General features: G+C 46.7%; 1 protein-coding gene across 1 annotated transcript; it reads right to left on the bottom strand.

Annotated features, from left to right (window-relative positions):
* Window positions 1–17,767: 17,767 nt before the first annotated feature.
* POU4F3 (POU class 4 homeobox 3) lies at window positions 17,768–19,264 on the bottom strand. The gene is made up of 2 exons (XM_017872166.1): window positions 19,056–19,264; window positions 17,768–18,740 (listed from the first exon to the last, which is right to left on the bottom strand). Exons 1-2 carry the CDS (start codon window positions 19,173–19,175, stop codon window positions 17,844–17,846), a joined length of 1,017 nt encoding a protein of 338 aa, XP_017727655.1. The 5' UTR covers window positions 19,176–19,264; the 3' UTR covers window positions 17,768–17,843.
* Between the last annotated feature and the right edge of the window lie 1,133 nt (window positions 19,265–20,397).

Below are 20,397 nucleotides of genomic sequence, written 5' to 3'. Positions count from 1 at the left end.
TAAACTTTTTCTTTATAAACTGCCCAGCCTCAGGTCTTCCTTTATAGCAACACTAAATGGACTAAGACAGAAGAAAACACAAAGTAACAAGAAGGCAAAAAGAAAAATAGTACTGAAATATAAGCAACTCAGAGAACCAACCCAGTTGATCTAAATCGAAAAAATAGACATTCCAGAAATATAAAAATATGGAACTAAGAACAGAAAACTTCAAGGAAATAATGCAAGAAAATTTCTCAAAGTTCTGAGTTTCAATATTTAAAAATTGCTCAGCAGAATAAACAAAAGAATATACCCTATAAGCTTCCAGAAAGTTTTTTTTTTTTTTCTGCAAAATCAAGAATGAGAATGACTGTGAGCAGGCCCAGAATGCAACTAGTTTAGCCTGAAGCAGGCCAGAAGGCTCCAATGGAGGCTTCTTCAGGATTAAACTGATAGACCCCTTCATGTGTTTGAAAGTCTTGGCCAGGTGCGGTGGCTCACGCCTATAATCCCAGCACTTTGGGAGGCCGAGGTGGGTGGATCATGAGGTCAGGAGTTCAAGACCAGCCTGGCCAAGATGGTGAAATCCCGTCTCTTCTATTAGCCAGGTGTGGTGGTTGGCACCTGTAATTCCAGCTTGAATTGCTTGAACCCGGGAGGCAGAGGTTGCAGTGAGCTGAGATCACGCCACTGCACTCCAGCCTGGGCAACAGAGTGAGACTCCGTCTCAAAAAAAAAAAAAGAAAGTCTTGAGAGGAGATTTACATAAATGGTGAGTGTTTGGGGTTAATAATAAGCATGCCAAAAAAACAAAACAAATGTTAAAAGCCCTAATTATTAATTCCCAGAAAAATTAAATATCATGCAGCAAAGGAAAAGCAACTATAGTATTTTACATGGCTCAGCAGTAAATGTTGCTTGCACACAAAACATGAACACTGAATATTGATATAACCAAAACTAAGATTTGACTGTATTGGAATGATGAGGAGATGGGAATCAGGGTAGGGCATGAAAGAGAGCACTCTCCTCATCTTTATTACAGGAAAGTGAATAAAATGCCTAAAACTGAATGATCAAGAAGTAATGACACAAACATGACATTTAGAGGTAGTAAGATAAACATCAAAGTAACCAGCTAAAAGCGTCGAATGTGATTGCCTTGAAGAATCCAGGGATGAGAGGAGGAAGGCTGAAGGATAGTTCTTTTTCATACCAAGCTTTGCTAAACTATTCGAATCTTTAAACTCTGTACACATATAACATTGATTTTCAAAACAAATTAAAAATACAGGAGTCCTGCTCTGACTCTTGGGAATAACATAAGCATTGCCTAGTTTTTAACTGTATAGCCTTCTTGGTCAGAGAACACAGCCTGTGACCACTCCTTTGTTGGCATCAAATCTCTCATCCTTCAGAAAAGAGGCAGCTCCTCTTATACCCCTCCCACCTTTTGAAACCATACAGGACTGGGTTTCAACTCTGAAGAGGTCAACATACAGGTCAGCAGTTGGTTTGTTCTGGAGAAGATGTGCCTCTGTCTTAACACTCCATGTACAAAGAGGAAGGCCATGGGAAAGTTTCATCCATGCAGTTGGTAGCCAACAGGGAGACAGAGGGACTGGCTGCATGAGTGAAGTGGTCTAATTTGGTTGCTAGGAACACACACCTTCCTCTCCAGTTGTTAACTTCCTCTTGTCATTAAAAAAAACAACAACAACATAGTCGAGTTCCATAACTTGGTGCCACCTGATGTTAAGCTAAATCACAGGGCTTTGGAGGCTATTTTCTGTCTCTTTAGCTCCATGACTTTTCTCTCTGAAGAGGAAATGGGGAGGAAAGGAGGATATCACTTATAGGTTACATAGTAGGCTAACAGGGATATTTAGAAAGGTTGGGACTGGTTCCCAAACATTATAGAGAAGTCAAGGTTAACTGGTCAGCACATAAATTGGTGCTGAATCCTAGGAAATGAGGTACCACTAGTGTCCAATTTGAGTGTAAGCTTCATGCAGGCAGAGGCCGAATATCAAATTCTCCTCTGAGTTTCCAGCACCTTAAGCAGGGCCTATCACAGAGCAGAGTAATGTAACCTTTATTGAATTAACTCATTATATTTCCAGACCATGGCTGTTTCCGAGGAAGCCGGCTATCTACACAAAAATCAGAAGAGAACCCATTTTTCTTCAGTTCTTCAGTCAACTTGTGCTAGAAAAAAAATTTTAACAACACAAGTTCCTCAAAAAATTAAAAGTTAAAAACTGAAATACCATATGATCCAGTAATGCCACTACTGGGTATATAGCCAAAGAAAATGAAATCATTTTGTCAAAGAGCTATTTGTACTTCCATGTTCATTGCAGCATTATTCACAATAACCAAAATATGGAATTGGCCAGGCGTGGTGGCTCACACTTGTAATCCCAGCACTTTGGGAGGCCAAGGGGGATCACTTGAGCCAGGGAGTTCCCGACCAGCCTGGGTAACATGGCAAACCCTGACTCTACAAAAAACAAAAAAATCAGTCTTAGTGGGTGTGGTGGTGCCCACCTGAAGTCCCAGCTACTTGGGAAACTAAGGCAGGAGGATCACTTGAGTCCAGGAGGCAGAGGTTGCTATGAGCCAAGAGAGCACCACTGCACAACAGCTCAGGTGACAGAATGAGACGTAGTATCAAAATATATGAGGAATTAACCTAAGTGTTAAGTGTCCATCACTGGGTAAGTGGATAAAGAAACTGTGGCATACCTACACAATGGAATACTATTCAACCTTTGAAAGAAGGAAATTCTGTCATTTGCAACAACGTGAATGAACATAGAAGACATTATGTTAATGAAATAAGACAAATACCACATGATCTCACCTACGTATGGAATCTCAAAAAGTTGAACTCATAGAAGCAGTGAGTAGAATGGTGGTTACCAGGGGCTAGGGTGGTTACTGGGGAGGAGCGGTTGGCCAGGATGTTGGTCAAAAGATACAAAATTCCAGTTAGGAGAAATAAGTTCAAGAGATCTGTTGTACAACATGGTGACTAGAGCTCATAACAATGTATTTTATTCTTGAAAATCTCTTTAAGAGAGTGAGTTTTAAAGTGTTCTCACTACAGAAAATGGTAAGTATATGAGGTCACACAGACATTGTTTAGTTCTATTTGGCCATTCCACAATGTATACATATTTCAAAATATCATGTCATACATCATACATATCTATAATCTGGGGTCAATTAAAACAAAATATAAATGTACACTTCAGGGTATTCATAATCACTTTATTTATTTATTTATTTATTTATTTATTTATTTATTTATATTGAAACAGACTCTCACTCTGTCACCCAGGCTGGAGTGCAGTGGCACAATCTCAGCTCACTGCAACCTCTGCCTTCTGGGTTCAAATGATTCTCCTGCCTCAGTCTCCCGAGTAGCTGGGATTACAAGTGCCCGCCACCATCCCTGGCTAATTTTTGTATTTTTGGTAGAGACTGGGTTTCACCCTGTTGGCCAGGCTGGTCTTGAACTCCTGACCTCAGGTGATTCACCCGCTTCAGCCTCCCAAAGTGCTGGGATTACAAGCGTGATCGGCCTCATAATCATTTTAATCATTCTATTTATTTTATGTTGGGTCAAATGAAGATCTTTAGAAGTGCTCAGCATTGAATACTTTGCTATCCTTTCCCCTGTATGTAATTAAAAACAAAAATACTACAACATAAAACACAGGAGAGGAGGCCTGGCACAATTCTGAATTTGACTACTAGGATGCTTTTTTTCTTAATACCAACTAGTGAAGTCTTCCAACGCACCTTTTCTTGTTTTGGATATTTTCCCCTTGCAGATACCCTAAGTATATGTTTAGGCTGTGTTTATGTGATTAAGCCCTGTCTTGGAGCTTGCTTTCTTTCTTTCCTTTTCTTTTTTTCTTTCTTTTTTTTTTTTTTTTTTTTTTTTTTTGAGACGGAGCCTCACTCTGTTGCCCAGGCTGGAGTGCAGTGATACAATCTCGGCTCACTGCAACCTCCGCCTCCCGGTTCAAGCAATTCTCATGCCTCAGCCTCCTGAGTAGCTGGGACTACAAGTGTGCACCACCATGTCCGGCTAAATTTTGTATTTTTAGTAGAGAAAAGGTTTCACCATGTTGGCCAGGCTGGCCTCAAACTCCTGGCCTCAAGTGATCTGCCTGCCTCAGCCTCCCAAATTGCTGGGATTAAAGGTGTGAACCACTGCGACTGGCCTTAGCGCTTTCTATATAGCCTATTGCTTCTGGATACACAAAGGCTCAAATGAAAACCTAAAAATAGCCAGTAATCTTCCCAAGCACTTTGACACTGCGTGATCAGGAAAAAGGAGACAAGGGGAAAACTGAGGAGACAGAAGGTCTCGCTTTTTTGTCATCCAGGTTGGAGTGCAGTGGCATAAACATGCTGACTGCATGCAGCTTCGACCTCCTGGGCCCAAACAATTCTCCCACCTTAGCCTCCCAAGTAGCTGGGACGACAGGTGCTCAGCACCAGGCCCGGCTTATTTTTTAAATTTTTTGTAGAGATAGGCTCTCACCATGTTTCCCAGGCTTGCCTTGAACTCCTGTGCTCAAGCAATTTGCCCGCCTCAGCTAAAAATGGGAGAGAAGATAAAGCCAGGCCAGCAGACAAAAGGCAGTGAAGGCCCTCAGTCTAGTTCCTACTCCACAAAACCATTTTTAAATGACAGCAACATTTCCTTGGAAGTCTTTACTTCTCCCTATGCTAACACTATAGACTGAAAAGTATTTGAATTTTTTTGTCTTGCTTTGCTTTTTTTTTTTCTTTGGGACAGGGTCTTGCTCTGTCGCCCAGGTTGGAGTGCAGTGGCACAATCACAGCTCACTGCAGCTTCAATCTGCCGGGCTTAAGCAATCCTTCTGCCTCCGCCTCCTGAGTAACTGGGGCCACAGGCATGCGCTACCATGCCCAGACAATGTTTGCATTTTTTGTAGGGATGGGGTTTCACCATGTTGCCCAGGCTGGCCTTGAACTGAGCTCAAGTGATCTGCCTGCCTTGGCCTCCCAAAGGAGGTGTAAGCGATTGCACCTGGCCTGAGTTTTTCTAATATAGTAAGCTGATAAAGGAATAGAGCCTAATATTTTCATCACTATCAACTTTAAATCTATATCTTTGTATTCCAAAGACAAATGGAAAAAGTAAAACTATTAAAATAATATTTCTATTCCAGGCTACTTTAAGGAAGTTGTAAGTTTTTTTGATGAGCTAGTACCTTTATATTGTACACCGGTGGGCTCTAGGAATGAGCAATCATTTATAGCAGCATCAGCTCTCAGGATGGAAAGGGATGTCATCTCACTACCCCCACTCTCCCTGACAGTATAACTCACTAGAATCTCTGCTCGAATCCTCAGACAGGGGCTCACAGAACGGCCCTTGCCTTCAACTGTGTTGACTGCCAGAGCCTTCTTCCTTGAAAGGAGCTGAAATCTTTTTCTCTGTGTGACTTATTTCCTATCTAGCTACACCCCTGGGGCCCCATAAAACAAAAGTAAGCCTTCTTTCACATAAAAGCCCTTCAGATTTCAGCCTTAAAAACACAAGTCCATTTTCTCCTACAGGAGTAAGCTTGACACCACTCTCAAGGCAGACCATCCTGGTTTAACATCTGGGTTGTAGCATTTATAGTTGTTTGACTTTCGACAAGTTGTTTGACTTTCCTGGTGCCTAATTTATAAAATGTGTAATGTAATACATATACTTTACATAGGTATATAAAACATTTTAGAAAGGGAAGTATTTTGAGTATATGAACACTGCATACCTTTTAAAACTCCTTTCTTGGCAAGTTGCAGTGGCTCACCCATAATCTCAACACTTAGGGAGGGCAAGGTGGGAGGATCATTTGAGGCCAGGAGCTTGCGGCTGCAGTGAGCTACGACCATGCCACAACACTCCAGCCTGGGAGACAGAGTAAGATCCTGTCTCCAAAAGAAAAATGAAATAAAATTCCTTTCTTTCCTTCACCTTTTGAGGGACAGGGTGTCATGAGAAGGAGAGTAAGCAAGAACAACTCATTCACTGACTCAAGTTCAAATATTTGTTAAATAGCTATTCTTCTAAAGTGATTGGCAGAAGAGTTGTTCATTGTTATTTACCATATATTGACTAAATTGCTTTTAAATATCATCGTTGCCCTACAACAAAACTGTTGCATTAGAATTTATTTCCAAACTGGGCTACTTGTTCTTATGAGCCACATGTCAGTGTGCAGAATTGTGGTTGTAACCGAAGGTTCTGAATGCTGCATCAATCTACTCCATGACACGCAGTAGTGTGTGTATGTGCACACACATGAGCTCATAGCCTGAATGTTTGTGTACCCCCAAAATTAATATGTTGAAGCTCTAATCCCCAATGTGATGGTATTTGGAGCTGGGGCCTGTGGGAGGTAATTAGGTTATAAGGATGGACTCTCATGAATTGTGTTAGTGCCCTTTGAAGAAGAGACATGAAAGAAATGGTCTCTCCTTCTCTTGGCCATGTGAGGACACAGTGAGAAGGTGGCCATCTGTAAACCAAGAAAATGGCCCTCGCCAGACATCAAATATGTGGCCACCTTAATCTTTAACCTACCAGCCTCCAGAACTGTGAGAAATAAACTGTTGTTTAAGCCACCTTGCCTGTGCTACTTGTAACAGCAGTCCAAGCTGTCAAGTTCACGTGCACATTTGGCAAAACAGTCAGAGATGTGTTGTTGACATGGAATGCAAAATATATACCACCTTTAATGAAGTAAAAATTGACATAAAATTTGTGTTTCAGAATATATACCCAGACTCCAGTGTGAGGCACTTTGGTTAAAAAAACAATATGTATAAGAAAACTTTTCCTCACTCTGGGCAAGAAATCATTTTTTTTTTTTTGCAGGAAGATTGTGAAAAATATATATACTGGCCTGGCGCGGTGGCTCAAGCCTGTAATCCCAGCACTTTGGGAGGCCGAGACGGGTGGATCACGAGGTCAGGAGATTGAGACCATCCTGGCTAACACGGTGAAACCCCGTCTCTACTAAAAAATACAAAAAAACTAGCCGGGCGAGGTGGCGGGCGCCTGTAGTCCCAGCTACTTGGGAGGCTGAGGCAGGAGAATGGTGTAAACCCGGGGGGCGGAGATTGCAGTGAGCTGAGATCTGGCCATTGCACTCCAGCCTGGGCGACAGAGCGAGACTCCGTCTCAAAAAAAAAAAAAAGAAAGAAAAATATAGATTCCTGGGTCCCTAGAACTACAATGTCACATTTTCTATCAAGAGGATCTCTAAGAACTCTTCCCAGCTCACATGCTAGGATTTCATATGTCTAACAGTGAAAGCATAAAATATTTGGGTCAATATTATTAAAGCCCCTCTTGTGATGGAAAAACCCTACTGTTACAGTCCAAGAAATACAGGTCTTCCCTCATTAACCTAACACAATTAATAGAAGAGATTGGGCCATCCTACACAAAGCCATAAGCAGTAGTAAAATGCTAAAGGCAAAAACAACTAAGAAGTAAAAAGCATAGAACAGACAGAAGTTCTGGAGAGTTAGGGATGGAAGAATTGAAGGTAATCCAAGTTTTAATCATTCTACCTGGGCAATCTGACCAGTAACTCAGACCCCAAAGGCTGAACAAACTCACAACTGCAAATATTAACACAAGTCAGAAGGATAGAAAATGAACGTCTGAGAACAGAGAACAGGTGGTCTGGTTAGCTGGGTTTTTTTGTTTTTTTTTTTAGATGGAGTCTCATTCTGTCACCTATGCTGAAGTGCAGTGGCAGGATCTTGGCTCACGGCAACCTCTGCCTCCCGGGCTCAAGCGATTTTCCTGCCTCAGCCTCCTGAGTAGCCAGGACTACAGGCACACGCCACCATGCCCAGCTAATTTTTGTATTTTTAGTACAGACAAGGTTTCACCACGTTGGTCAGTCTGGTCTCAAACTCTTGGCCTGAAGAAATCTGCCTGCCTCGGCCTCCCAAAGTGCTAGGATTACAGGCATGAGCCACCATGCCCAGCCAGCATTTTCTTATCTGTGGACTCCAGCCAGAGCTGGGGCAGGTTTGGGTACTACCTTGCCCAGCCCACAACAAACCACAGTCCCTCTGCCCCTAAACCTACCAATGGGGCTGGGTCTCCCTAGACCTACTGATAAACTGGCTTGGCTGAGCCAAGACTATTTAGTCTAACAAAATGTTTTAATTTTACCCCACCTCACCTACCCACGCTGCCACTTATTTTTAAACTTCCGAACTGTTAGTATTTTTATTTTTTCAATGGGGGGTAAGGATTTGGGGGATCTCATTTCTGCCAATGATCTTAGAAGCCTGAATTCTGGGAACCCAGGAGATAGCATACTTGATAGCCCTTCTCCCAGCTCTACTTTGATTGTACAACTATCTTTTCAAAAACGAAATAGAAGAATAAAATAAGCCAAAATAAATACAAACATAAGACATGCCAGTGTCTATGCTTATTAGCTCACATAATGCTACAGCTGGGAGCCTCAGAGATCGTCTGGTTCAACCCTCTCATTTTTCCGATAGGGAAAGAAGGGCTAGGGCAGGGAAGTCCCAACTCAAAATCTCAATTCTGCCTGTTGGCAGAACCGGTTTAAAAAAAATTTTAACCTAGCTTATGACCCCTAATATGGTACTTTTTTCACTCCACCATGCTGTCTCTTGGGAGACTGACTATTGATCTGAAAAATAATTTTGTCAAAGCCATCTGGAGTCTTTATTGGCAATTGACTCATCATCTAATTGGCACTTTATTTTTGCCTTCAGTAAAATTCTTCCCAGTTTGGTAAACTGGGTTCAGTACTTATGAGTATTTGACCCTAAATTTGGATGGTCAGATAAAGAAAGCCCTTTAGTTTGCCTAGTTTGGGGGGGTCTTAACCTGGGACCCAGGAATTTATGGATTGAATCAGGGGATCCATGACTTCTAGAAGTTAGCAAAAATTTTGAGTGCACAAATGTGCATTTATTTCTGGGTTAGGAACACAGTTTTCTTCAGATTCTCAAGGGATTCCATGAATCCTCACCAACATTGAACTACTGAACTATCTGGTTCAATTTCTTCAAGTTAGAGTTAGGGAAACTGAGGCACTGAGAAGTGAATAGACTTTCCAAGGTCAAACAGAACAGAGTAAAGCCTAGAACTCAGATCTCTTTGTGTATATTTTATGTTCTTTCTCACTACACCAGCAGGCCTGTGTATTTGTATTCTCACCCGAGATGATTCTGTTTCTCTGAGCTCACTCTCTTCCAACCCATGTTTTTTGCTACAAGAGGAATTCATTGAAGGGGTCTGTAGGGCTCAATACAAATCAACCCAAGCCCAGGAACAGCAGCTCCCTGTATCTCTCCCAACAGTAAATCAAGATCACCACCTTGGAGGTCTGTCAAAGATTCCAGGCCCTCAGCTCCCTCCCACGTGGGTGCTCAGCTGGAGTTTCTGCAGTCTGGAGTCTGGTGCTCAATCCCAACCCTTGGTGAATTATTTGTTTTTTTATTTTTATTTTTATTTTTTGAGACAGAATCTTGCTCTGTCACCTGGACTGGAGTGCAGTGGCGCATTCTTGGCTCCCTGCAACCTCCACCTCCCAGGCTCAAGTGATTCTCCTGCCTCAGCCTCCTGAGTAGCTGGGATCACAGGTGCCTGCCAGCATGCCTGGCTACATTTTTTTGTAATTTTAGTAGAGACAGGGTTTCACCATGTTGGTCAGGCTGGTCTCGAACTGCTGACCTCGTGATCCACCCACCTCGGCCTCCCAAAATGCTGGGATTAGAGGTGTAAGCCACTGCGCCCAGCCACCTAGGTGAATTATTAAGTGATGTCATCAGTGTTTTCTCCAGTTCTGTCATAGCTGTGTACACCAAAGAAAAATTCCTCTTACTAGAGAAGCGGGCTTACTTAGAGGGGATGAAGGAGCGAAGATATTTTTAAGGAAATTTAGTAAAAGTAAGTACCATATGCACTGAAGCATCCAGTAGATAAAGGTACCTCCATTATAGATATAGTGTCTAATTACATAGCAATAACACATAGGCTGCTTTAAATTATATTCGGAAGGAGGTGGGATAGAACTCAAATCAACATATAAACCCTCTTTATCTTTATGAGTAGGCAGTTTTTATACATTATGATGTCTGCACCTCCAAATTGATTGTTGGTTTAAAAAAAAAATCAGAATTTGGCCAGGCATGGTGGCTCCCTGCACTTTGAGAGGCTGAGGCAGGTGGATCACCTGAGGTCAGGAGTTCGAGACCAGCCTGGCCAACATAATGACACCCCATTTCTACTAAAAATACAAAAAATTAGCCAGGTATGGTGGCGGGCACCTGTAATCCCAGCTACTCAGGAGGCTGAGGCAGGAGAATCGCTTGAACCTGGGAGGCAGAGGTTGCAGTGACCCAAGATCGCACCACTGTATTCTAGCCTGAGCAACAAGAGCAAAACGCTGTCTCAAAAAAGAAAAAAAAAAGAAAAAAAAATCAGAAGTTTCAATTGCCCACTCAATTCATTATTTTAATTATTGATTTTATATAAAATTTCCTATGATCCTTGGTGTGGAAAGAATATTCAAGATTATTGTATCTCTAATTTTCTGATATCATAGCAAGAAGTTAAAACACAATGACTAAGAATGACAAATCGAGAAATGTCAGCCAATAAAATATCTCTGGACTATGCATAAGAAACTGACAATGTTGTTTACCTTCAACAAAGAGAACTGAGTGACTTGGGTCAAGGAAGAAGAAAGATTTTTCACGGCAAATCTTTTAGTTCTTTTGAATTTGAATCATGTGTTATTTAATTAAAGTGTTAACAAACAAACCTTGAATTTTGAGAAAAGAAATAGTGCCAAAGATATATTATTTAGACATGCAATTAACTACCAGAAGCAGCAACTAAAATGGTTGAGGGTGGGGTTGCTCAAATTGCCCTCCTGTATTATTCCATTTTAAATGACATGCATAAATTAATTTGACCATACATAAAATGCATTTATAAAAAACAGAAAAGAAAATCACCTCTAACCAACTGGTTTTACAGGTAAAGAAACTGAGGCTCCAAGGTGGGGAGATACTATCAAGGTGGCAGAGTTTAGATGCACACACTTGGTTGTGTCTCAGCCCAGAGCTTTCCTTAACATGGTCAGGGACTTTTTGAGTGGCTGGTGTGTAAATGCCTTCTAATTATTATTATTAGATGATTATTATTAGATTAAGACATTTTAAGGCTAGTTGAATAAAATTGACCTCTCCTTATTTTGATTCTCTGTGCTAATAATTGTACGCTTTTTTTATTTATTCAATTACAAGCAAATTGACAGGAGACATTTATATGAGGCAGCTTAAACCCCAGCTAATGGAGTGCCTAATGACTAATTGATCAGATCCCAACCCAGAGAGCAGCTCTGAGTGGCCTAAAGGAATTTATGCAATTAGTTTAGGTTTGGTAGAAATTGAGTGCATATGAAAGTAAGCTTTTTATGGTCTTGATTTATGAGGGCTGGACATTAACTATATCTACCAAGAGGTGAGCAGCCCAGCAAAGCCTCAGGCATTGGGGGGCTCTGTCACAGGCAGGGATGTTGGGATTTGGAGCGGTGCTGATGTGTGTTTTGGGAGGGAGCGGGAAGGAAAGTGGGGAAAAGAAAGATGGTGAAATTAGAGATGGGATTCGGCCAGAGACCTCAACGAAATTATGGTGGTGCCTCCCACCCATGTAATTCAAAGTAAGAACAATATTAAATGCTAAATATCTATAAAGAAGTCCAACAAAAGTCTGACTTTTCCCAGGATGAACACTTGAATTTGTGTGTGTGTGTGTGTGTGTGTGTGTGTGTGTGTAATCCTAAAAATCAAAGTCTTTTAAATATTAAATTACGTATAAAGTCTATAAAAAGAGAGCGAGCGCAGTTTCTGTCCCAGTTTGCCTCCAGTGGCAGGCAAGGCTGCGCAGGGCTGAACTGAGGGAGGGGGCAGAAATCTGACGGTTTATGGAGAAAAGTATAAGCAACGGGTGGGGAGGATCCAGAGCCGCGCGGACCCGGCAATCGCCCCTCCCGCGGTCCAGGGGACTCCTCAGGCCGGGACGCCGCCTAGGGGAAGCCCCCATCCGGAGGCGCCGGGAGGAGCTGGCGAACCCTGACCCAGCCCGGGGAGCCCTGGGAGTCGCGCTGGTGCGGAAGCGCCGTCCGGGGACCAAGGGAAATCTGACTTGATCGGAAAAGAGCGATCGAAGAGGAGACTAATTTGTCCTCCGGAGTCCTCGCTGGCTCCGTCTGTCCGCCGGGGCGGGGTTACCGCGGGGGCTCCCGACGCTCAGCGGAAGAGAGGAAAGGGGAGAAGGCGACTCTGCGCGCGCCCGGGTACGCGGGTCCCCTAGGCACCTGGGGGTCAGAGTTTCGCGCCTGCGAGGCTGGAGGGAAGCTAAGAGGGGCTGAGTGAGAGAGACGCCAACAGACGCACGCGGACAGGGCGGGACACGCGAGAGGCGCGCGGGACACAAAGGCGTGGAGGCTCCGAAGCCCGGCGAGGACAGCGGGCGTTCTCGGCTCCCACCACCTCCTCTGCTCGCGCTGCCTAATCTGGTGCCAAATCGGACTTACCTGCTCCTCCTTCACCCCGAGGCGGTCCGCTTCCTCACCCCAGCCAGAGGTGATCTCACTTGAGAACGGAAGAAGCAAAGACACAGGGTTTTTGCCAGGTCTCTCCACTAAATGGCTGTGTTCACGACTTGTCCTGGCCAAGTTACATAAACTCTCTGTGCCTCTATGTTCTCATCTGCAAAATGGGATTAAAAATTGTACCTACTCATATGGTTTTGTTTAGGAACTAACAAATGAATGCGCCAAAGCGCTTGGAACAGTACCTCGCATAGGGGAATCCCGCCATACGTTTTGGATATCACTACTAGTCATTTATCCAGCAAACATTTGTGGAGCGCTCGTTCTGTGCGAGGCCCTGCGTTGGGTTCAGGGAGGCAGGGGTGAACTGGGTAGGTGCTATCAGGCAGTCTTAAAGTCTAGGAAAGAAATAAAACGGGTGGTGTGATAGCATGATTGGAGAAGAGCTGTTTTAGGTAAAAGGAGTCAGCTAAGTCCGTCCTGCTCTCTAGGCCTCACTGCCTTCTTCGACTGAAAAAAAAAAAAAAAAAAAGACGGCTCTTAGGCGTTCTGCCCTCCGGCTCAAACATTCTGGCGCCGGGGCCAAAAAGTGGGAACAGGGCGGGGAAGGGATGTTCGCTGGGAAAGAAGAGGAGTCCAAGACCCCTGCTTCTCCTTCGCCCTCTGGCGCCCCGCCCCTCCTCTCGAGGAAACGCCGCGCGAAGTCTGGAGCCTTCGCAAAGGCTGGATGGTGCCCGGGATTCTGCCAGGGAGGAGGTTCCGGGCTCCAGGAGCCGCTGACCGGGGCCAAGCTTCTCAGGGAGCTATGTATTCGCACCAGGCACTCCCAGGGAGCGAATACTTCGTCCCTTGCGTAGCTGGGACGCGTAGTGTGCAAAGCGGTTTCTTTTAAGCTTCTGTCTTGCCCCTGACAACCATGCCGAGAGCTGACAGGCACTGCTACCCTGACCACTGTGGCTCACAGAGGGAAAATGTTGATTCCACTTGACTCCAAGCCCTGAACTTGCCCCACAACGCTGCCTTCACTTTTCTGAGTGTGAAAAATGTTTTAAAGCGACGAAATATCTATTAATGCCTACTACGTGTCAGGCCTGGCCTTACGTGATCTCATTTAATCATCAGAGCAATCCTGAGTCTTTTTTCCAGTTTTTCCAGTTTTACAGATGAGGACACCGAGGGTCAGAGCAGTAAGGTCACTTACTCAAGTAAGAGATGGAGCAGTTATTCCACCCCAGGTCTGTCCACTCCAGAGCCGGAGCTGTTTCCATCTCAAGAAGAAAGTAAAAGAACTGGAACTCAAACGTCAGGCACACTGGGCCAGGCAGAGGTCACTCCCCAGTCCCCCCTCCCTGACTTTTCCCCTAGGTTCCAAGGGCCATGTCACAGAGCAACCTCTGTGTACCCATAACCACCAAAGGGTGAAGCACAGTGTCTTCTATTTAAACAAGAAGGACACTGGCTACCTTTAAATAAAAGCCTGTGATGCAGACCACCACCTTGCTCCTGATCCCCATTCCCAGGAAGACTTGCCTATCCCTGATGGCTCTGTTCCTCCCTACAAACCCTTGAATCCAGAGAGGATTTGACTAGAAGGGGTGCTTTCATTTTACAAAACAAAAGCCTAATTCATTCATTCAACAGACATCTGGTATCTGCCACTCTAGGCCAGACCTTGAGCAGAGTGCTAGACATGAAGTAGTGAACAAAACTGAGACTACTTAGGCACATAGAGAGGAAGTCGCTGGCCAGAGATAGCACAGTTCAGGAACCCAGGACTCCTGCCACCAAGTTCTGCCTGCCAGGGCTTTAGCCACGCTGGAATGTGTATGCCTAGCTCATTCTAGATGAAGCCCCTGTTCCAGCCAGGCAGTTCTCAAAGTCCCACCCTCTGGAGGCCCGATGACGGTTTCCATGCAAACACCCCCAAATATTGACTTCACTTTCTTTTGGTACAAGTTAAAGACTCAGCTGAGTCTTGGACCGTGCGTGTTGCAAGATGACAGAATTAGGAAAATGAAAACCTGCTCCAGGTGATCTTAGGAGACACCCTCAATTACTCTTCAAAATAAATTTGGGGAAGTTTTACAGCTGGCAGCAGAGGCTTAGAGAAGGCAATATGACTTGCCCAAGGTCACACGGTTCGGATGCATACTAGGCTTGTGTAAACCCCAAACCTGCTAGTACCACCTCCCCTCCCCCTAGAGGTCTGTGCCTCCGCCGGACGAGAGGCAGAGGCGACTGCACAATCCTGGGGAAACCACATCTCCGGTTGCTTCCTGAGAAGCCGAAGAGCGAGGCAACGGCGCCGGTCCGGCGCACTCAGGAGGAGGGAAAGGGTGGAGCGCTTCGCTGACCTGGCTGCAGCTCCGGCCTGCAGGTAAGAGCTGGTCAAAATTCTCCTACGCGCCAGGGTCTCCGGCGCCTGCAGAAGACTAGGCGCAGAGGCACTGCTCGGAGACGGGACCTAGTGCGACTGGACGGTCTTGGAGCAGACCTTGCGCTCAGGAAACAGCTCCTCTCATCCCCGCCATAAAAGTCTCCCAAACTTTTGCTGTTGTCAATTAAAAAAAAAAAAAAAAAAAAAAAAAAAACTAAATAACGGTAGAGAACTTTTGGAAAAGAGGATGGAGGCAGATTTCCGGTTCTCTCCCGAGCCCGAAAATGCGAAGGCTCTTCTTACCTGCAGGAAACCTTGCAGCCCGCAAAAGCGCGTCCTTCTGGAGCGCTTCGCTTCGGTGCGGGTCGTCTCCTCTGCAGCCCGGCTGGGCTCCGGCCCTGTGTTTTATACCACTATAGGCAATTAATATTGCATCAGCCGTATTTTAAATTTTCAAAACCCACAATATAATGTAATGGCATAAGGGCATTTATTATTAAAGGACACCCGATGGAGAGGGAGGTGGAGGAATCGCTGGGGCTGTTGTGCAAGGTGGGGGTGAGGGGCTGAGGCCCAGGGAGCTGGGGGAGATCCGCAAGTTTGCTTATGTGGTAGGGGGTGTCTCACTGCGCGGAGGGTAAACCCACTTTGCTCCGAATTTCGGGCCTTGGTTTGATGCCCTGGAACTCTTTGAGGACGAAGCAGGGAAATGTGCAGATGACTCCTGGACTTGGAGCATTAAATTTTAAATCAGGAAGGCGTTTCTACGACTCGCAAATAAAGAGGGAGCGGAAAGAGAGCAGGGAGCTGGCATCTATGGAGCACCTACTAAGTACAGGGCACTATGCTAGGCGCTTTGCAGCAGACACAGCAGTATCCCCACAAAGAAGCCGAGGTGGACCACAGAGTGAGTAACAACCTGGATGAGAATTTCAGATGAATTTGAAATTCTGAGGGGGCCCCACTAGAATGTCACAGCGAACGCTTTTCTCCCTCTTTGCCTCTATTATCTCACCTCCTCTCAAGCCCTTTGAATCTTTTAAAATAATTTGTGCCTACTAAGCTCAAGCACTAGTAGAAGTCTTAAATGAACAATCTTACCTAGTTCTGACAATAACCTTGTGAAATAAGCATTGGTCTCTTCATTCTGCAGACAAGCAATCTTGTTGGAGAAGGCTTAGAGAAATTAAGAAATTAGCCTCAGGATGGTTCTGCCAGTGAGTGGAGGCATTGGAGGCTCGAATCCCCATTAGTCTGGCTTCAAAGTTTACTGGCTAAGTCAAGTTGAGCAGAGTCTCATAGATTTGCAGGCAGGGAAGCATGGAAGGAAGTACCTTGAAACCTCAAGTTCAGATGCAAGCCTCAGGGTCTCCCACGAGGAGATCCAAGTGAGTCTGCCATGGAAGAGGAGTGGGGAGAGGGGATGGCTGGGGGCTGGTCAGCAGAAACTGACAGCCTGGTCCTTTGGGGTTCTCCCTTTTACATCCTTTCCAAAGCTAGTACCCCTTAGCCTCTGAGAAAAAATAAAACCACTTTGATTCGGGTTGAAAAATAAAGCATTTATTTTAGAAGTTAATTCAAGGGGTAAAGAGAGAAGAAAACTTAATATTTTATTTGCATCTATTCAGAGAAAGAAACCAAAGGTCACACAGCAACACGCAAACTACATGAAGTAACGAAAAAAAATAAAATTTGGGCCAGAGGGGCTAGGGTGAGAAGGGTTCAGGCCGCTGGTCCCACTTCTCTTCCCTCACAAAACTATAAGTGAACTTCCACCGAAAGATACCCACATAAAGGGAATGGAAAGAAGCATAGTTAAATAAATAATAGGAATTAACGATGTTAACAACAACAGTAATAAAAAAGCGCAACGAGGTTAGATGTGTTGAAAGGACTTGCATATAATGCAGAGAAGTTACAATCACTTTCCAGCAGCTGACTCCACTCTGAGCTGGCAATCTGGCAAGAACAGCTAGCTGGGGTCAGAGAGTCCTCAGCCGGCATGAACACTACCAACTCCCGCTCTCCAGTAAGCAGTAATTACCCCTCAACACCAGTAGGTAGTGAAAGATGGCCAGAGCTGGAGCTGGCAGCTGCTTACAAACAGCCAAGCGATCCCAGAATTTTCAGTCGCCAGACTGGACCCACCTCTTTTGGAGTCCTACTCACCACGAAAAATAGCAACTTGGAGCCCGCAACTCCCTGCATACTTGCCCTGAACCTAATCTTCATGCTACCTTATGAGAATTTACGGCAAACCAAAGGATAAGATGAATAGAATTTAGGCAAGGAAGGGAGTATAAGGCTATCCTTTGGAAACATACATGTACTTTATATACTCTAATAAATCTCCAGTGCATGTTTGTGCCCCCCTTAGATATCCTAGACTTTGTGTTATTATGGGTCACTTCCTTTTTATCCCTTCACCCCTTGCCTAATTGCGCTTAGCAAAGTGTCGTTTTCACCCTAGCTTCGGGCGGTTGGGCCAATTCACTGTCCTCTGTTTTCGTGCTCCTGCTCTGAGGTCGTGCGGGCCCGTGCGCGAGGGCAAATTTCAGCACCACGGACAGCACAAGTACCCTCAGGCCCGCCCTTCTGGAATATTTTCCCAGCGCCAAAACTTTTTTTGGTGGCAATAGAAAGGAGAGAAAGAGAAGGCCGGCGGCAACCAAGCGGGACAAAGGGAGAAAGTCTGTGGCTTCAGAGGAGAGAGCCTAACCTGCCTAGGAAACGCCTTGGAGTTCCCAATAACCATCCCCCCAACCCCGGAGGGATGAGCACTAGGCTCTCCCAGCTCCCGACGCTGCGCCCTGCCGCAGTCAGTGGACAGCCGAATATTTCATTCGTTTCTGTTTCTGTCTCTGGTTGCAGAACCAGACTCTCACCACGTTCTTTTTAAGGTCCAGTTTCTCAGCGATGGCCGCAATCTTCTCAGATGAAGGACGTGGCTGAATAGCGAAATAGGCCTCGAGTGAACGCTTCTCTGGCGCCGCGATGGACGTGCGTTTGCGCTTCCGTTCACTGCCATTGAAGAGCTCTGGCTTGCTGTTCTTCTCTCGGTAGGCGGCCTCGGCCTCCTCCAGCCAGGCCTGGAGCACCGGCTTGAGCGCGATCATGTTGTTGTGCGAGAGAGTGAGAGACTCGAACCTGCAGATGGTGCTTTGGCTCAGCGAGCCCACGCCGGGGATCTTGAGATTAGCCAGAGCCGCGCCCACGTCCGCCTGGGTCACCCCCAGCTTGATGCGACGCTGCTTGAAGCGCTCGGCGAAGGCTTCCAGCTCGCGCGGGTCTGACTCCACGTCGCTGAGGCATGCGGGCATGGCGCTGTGAGGCGCCACGGTGTGCGGGTGACTCATGCCCATGGCCTGGTGCAGGTGGCCCATGGCGCCCAGGTGGTGTGGATGGATCTGTGCGGGCATCACCGAGTGTTCCGGAGCGCCCAGGCCGCTCACACTCAGCGTGGGCGAGATGTGCTCCAGCAGGTCGCCTTCGAGGCCCTGGTGCACAGCGTGGTGCGGGTGAGAGGTGAGCGCGGCTGGGTGGGAGATGGGCACGGTGGACGAAGTGGACGTGCAGGGCACGCTGCTCATGGTATGGTAGGTGGCGTCGGGCTTGAACGGATGGTTCTTGCCGTGGGAGACGATATCCACCGCCGCCAGAGCTTCGGCGCGTGCCAGCAGGCTCTCATCAAAGCTTCCAAATATATTACCCTGCAGCTGCAAGCGAGAAGGCGCACAGCACGGTCAGTAGGGAATACTGTCAACACAGGATTAAAACACATTTTCAAGCAACCGAGATGCCTCTCCTCAAAGCCCAGGTCATAAAAATTAATACGGAGGCAGCAGCTCTGCTGGAACAGACGTGTGGATCAGAGACATGAATGAGAGAGAGAGAGCGCCGGGAGAGAAAGCGGGGGAGACAAGGAGAGGGGTTCAGACAGCGGCGATTGTTCTGGGGGACATGAAAAAAACATGAAGCTAGTGCCTGTCAAAAAATGTGCCTTAGAGCGGTAATTATGCTCCACTACGTACCTGCGGGGCTGGGAGACAGACTCGGCGCATGGCCTCGGAGCCGGAGTGCAGGCTGGAGAATTTGGGTTCTTGCAGCACCGGGTGCATGCCGAAAGGCTGCTTGGAGTTCATGGCCATCATCTTCGCGCTCCTGGCAGGGTGGCAGCGGGGGACATGGAATCAGGCTTGTCTAGCTCGCTTGCCGCGCTCCAAGTGAGTGCTGCTCAGCGCCCGCGCTCCCCTCGCCCTCTCGCTCGCTGCCTCCCCTTTCCCCCACCTGCTTCTTCACTCATCTTACAAGCAGCCTGCCAGGAAGGGCCCAGGCGCGCGCAGGCGTGCTCACGCGCCCGGGACTCGCAGGGGCGGCCCGGGAGGTGAGGCGAGACAGCAGCCAGCGGCGCGCCTTTCTACGCCCGCGGCGGCCACCCCCTCCACAGCCTTTATACCCGGGCCAGGCCTGGCCTCTCCCAGTCCGCCCCGCCCCGCCTGGCTCCAACCCGCCCGACCTTTCGGATTCTTTCTTCTTCGTGGACTTCTCTCCCCCCATGCCACCTCAAAAGTCCCAATCCTCTCGGTCCTGTCCCAGCTCGAACTGCCAGGATAAAAGGACAGCCCTGGGCTGAGCTGGGGCAGGAAGTTGACCCTACTCCAACTTCCCCTCCCCACCACACACACACACACACACACACACACACACACTCCGTCGGCCCGGCTGCCGCCAAACTGCCCATTTCCAGGGCGCTCCTGGCCTCACGCCCAAGCGGTCCACCAGAGTCCGGTCCCGTGGCGCAGCGAGGAGGCGCCTCCAAGCGCCCAGACGGGCCCAGAGGCGGGTAAGGGGTTGCCAGAACGAGCCCCAGGTGACCCCTGCCCCCCTCCCCCAACCGCGCTCCGAGGTAGAGGTAGGGGCAGTAACTGCCTTCTCTGTCCAGGAGTGGCTTCCTCCCCACGCTTGCCTTTCTTGCTTTCATTTGAGGGAGGCAACTTGGCCCACTCTCTCTTTGTCCAGTCCTTATGGAGTATTTTCTGAATAGCGACAGTTTAGGATGGCCCTCCAGGCCTGGGAGTCCTTCAGTGCACTTTTGCTGGGCAGCCAAAGCTTGCAAGCCCATTCCTCGTGACAACAGTTCCGTTTGAGAGTTCCTAATATGCGCTAGACAATTTAGAGTTTGCCCATGGGATTCTCATACCCACCGTATGGAGTAGGTGATGTCATCCCGTTTTACAGATGAGGAAATCAAGGGTCAGAGCGGTTAATGATTAGCCCACTCACTCACTCCCCCAGTTATCCATCCATCTTACAAATATTTACTGACGGCCTACTGCGTGCCAGGCGCCTTAGCCTCTTGGTCTTCCTTCCCGA

Source organism: Rhinopithecus bieti, unplaced genomic scaffold (genome assembly GCF_001698545.2).
Source record: "Rhinopithecus bieti isolate Rb0 unplaced genomic scaffold, ASM169854v2 scaffold_757, whole genome shotgun sequence".
Lineage (NCBI taxonomy): Eukaryota > Metazoa > Chordata > Mammalia > Primates > Cercopithecidae > Rhinopithecus > Rhinopithecus bieti.
Note: the sequence above shows the minus strand (reverse complement) of the source record. Positions and strands in the feature narration are given on the sequence as shown.

Excerpts from the sequence above, each read along its gene's own strand:
- POU4F3 (XM_017872166.1), bottom strand. The coding sequence starts at position 19,175 with ATGATGGCCATGAACTCCAAGCAGCCTTTCGGCATGCACCCGGTGCTG. Across the intron at positions 18,741-19,055 it reads TCTGTCTCCCAGCCCCGCAG|CTGCAGGGTAATATATTTGG; the intron begins GTACGTAGTGGA and ends TCTCGCTTGCAG.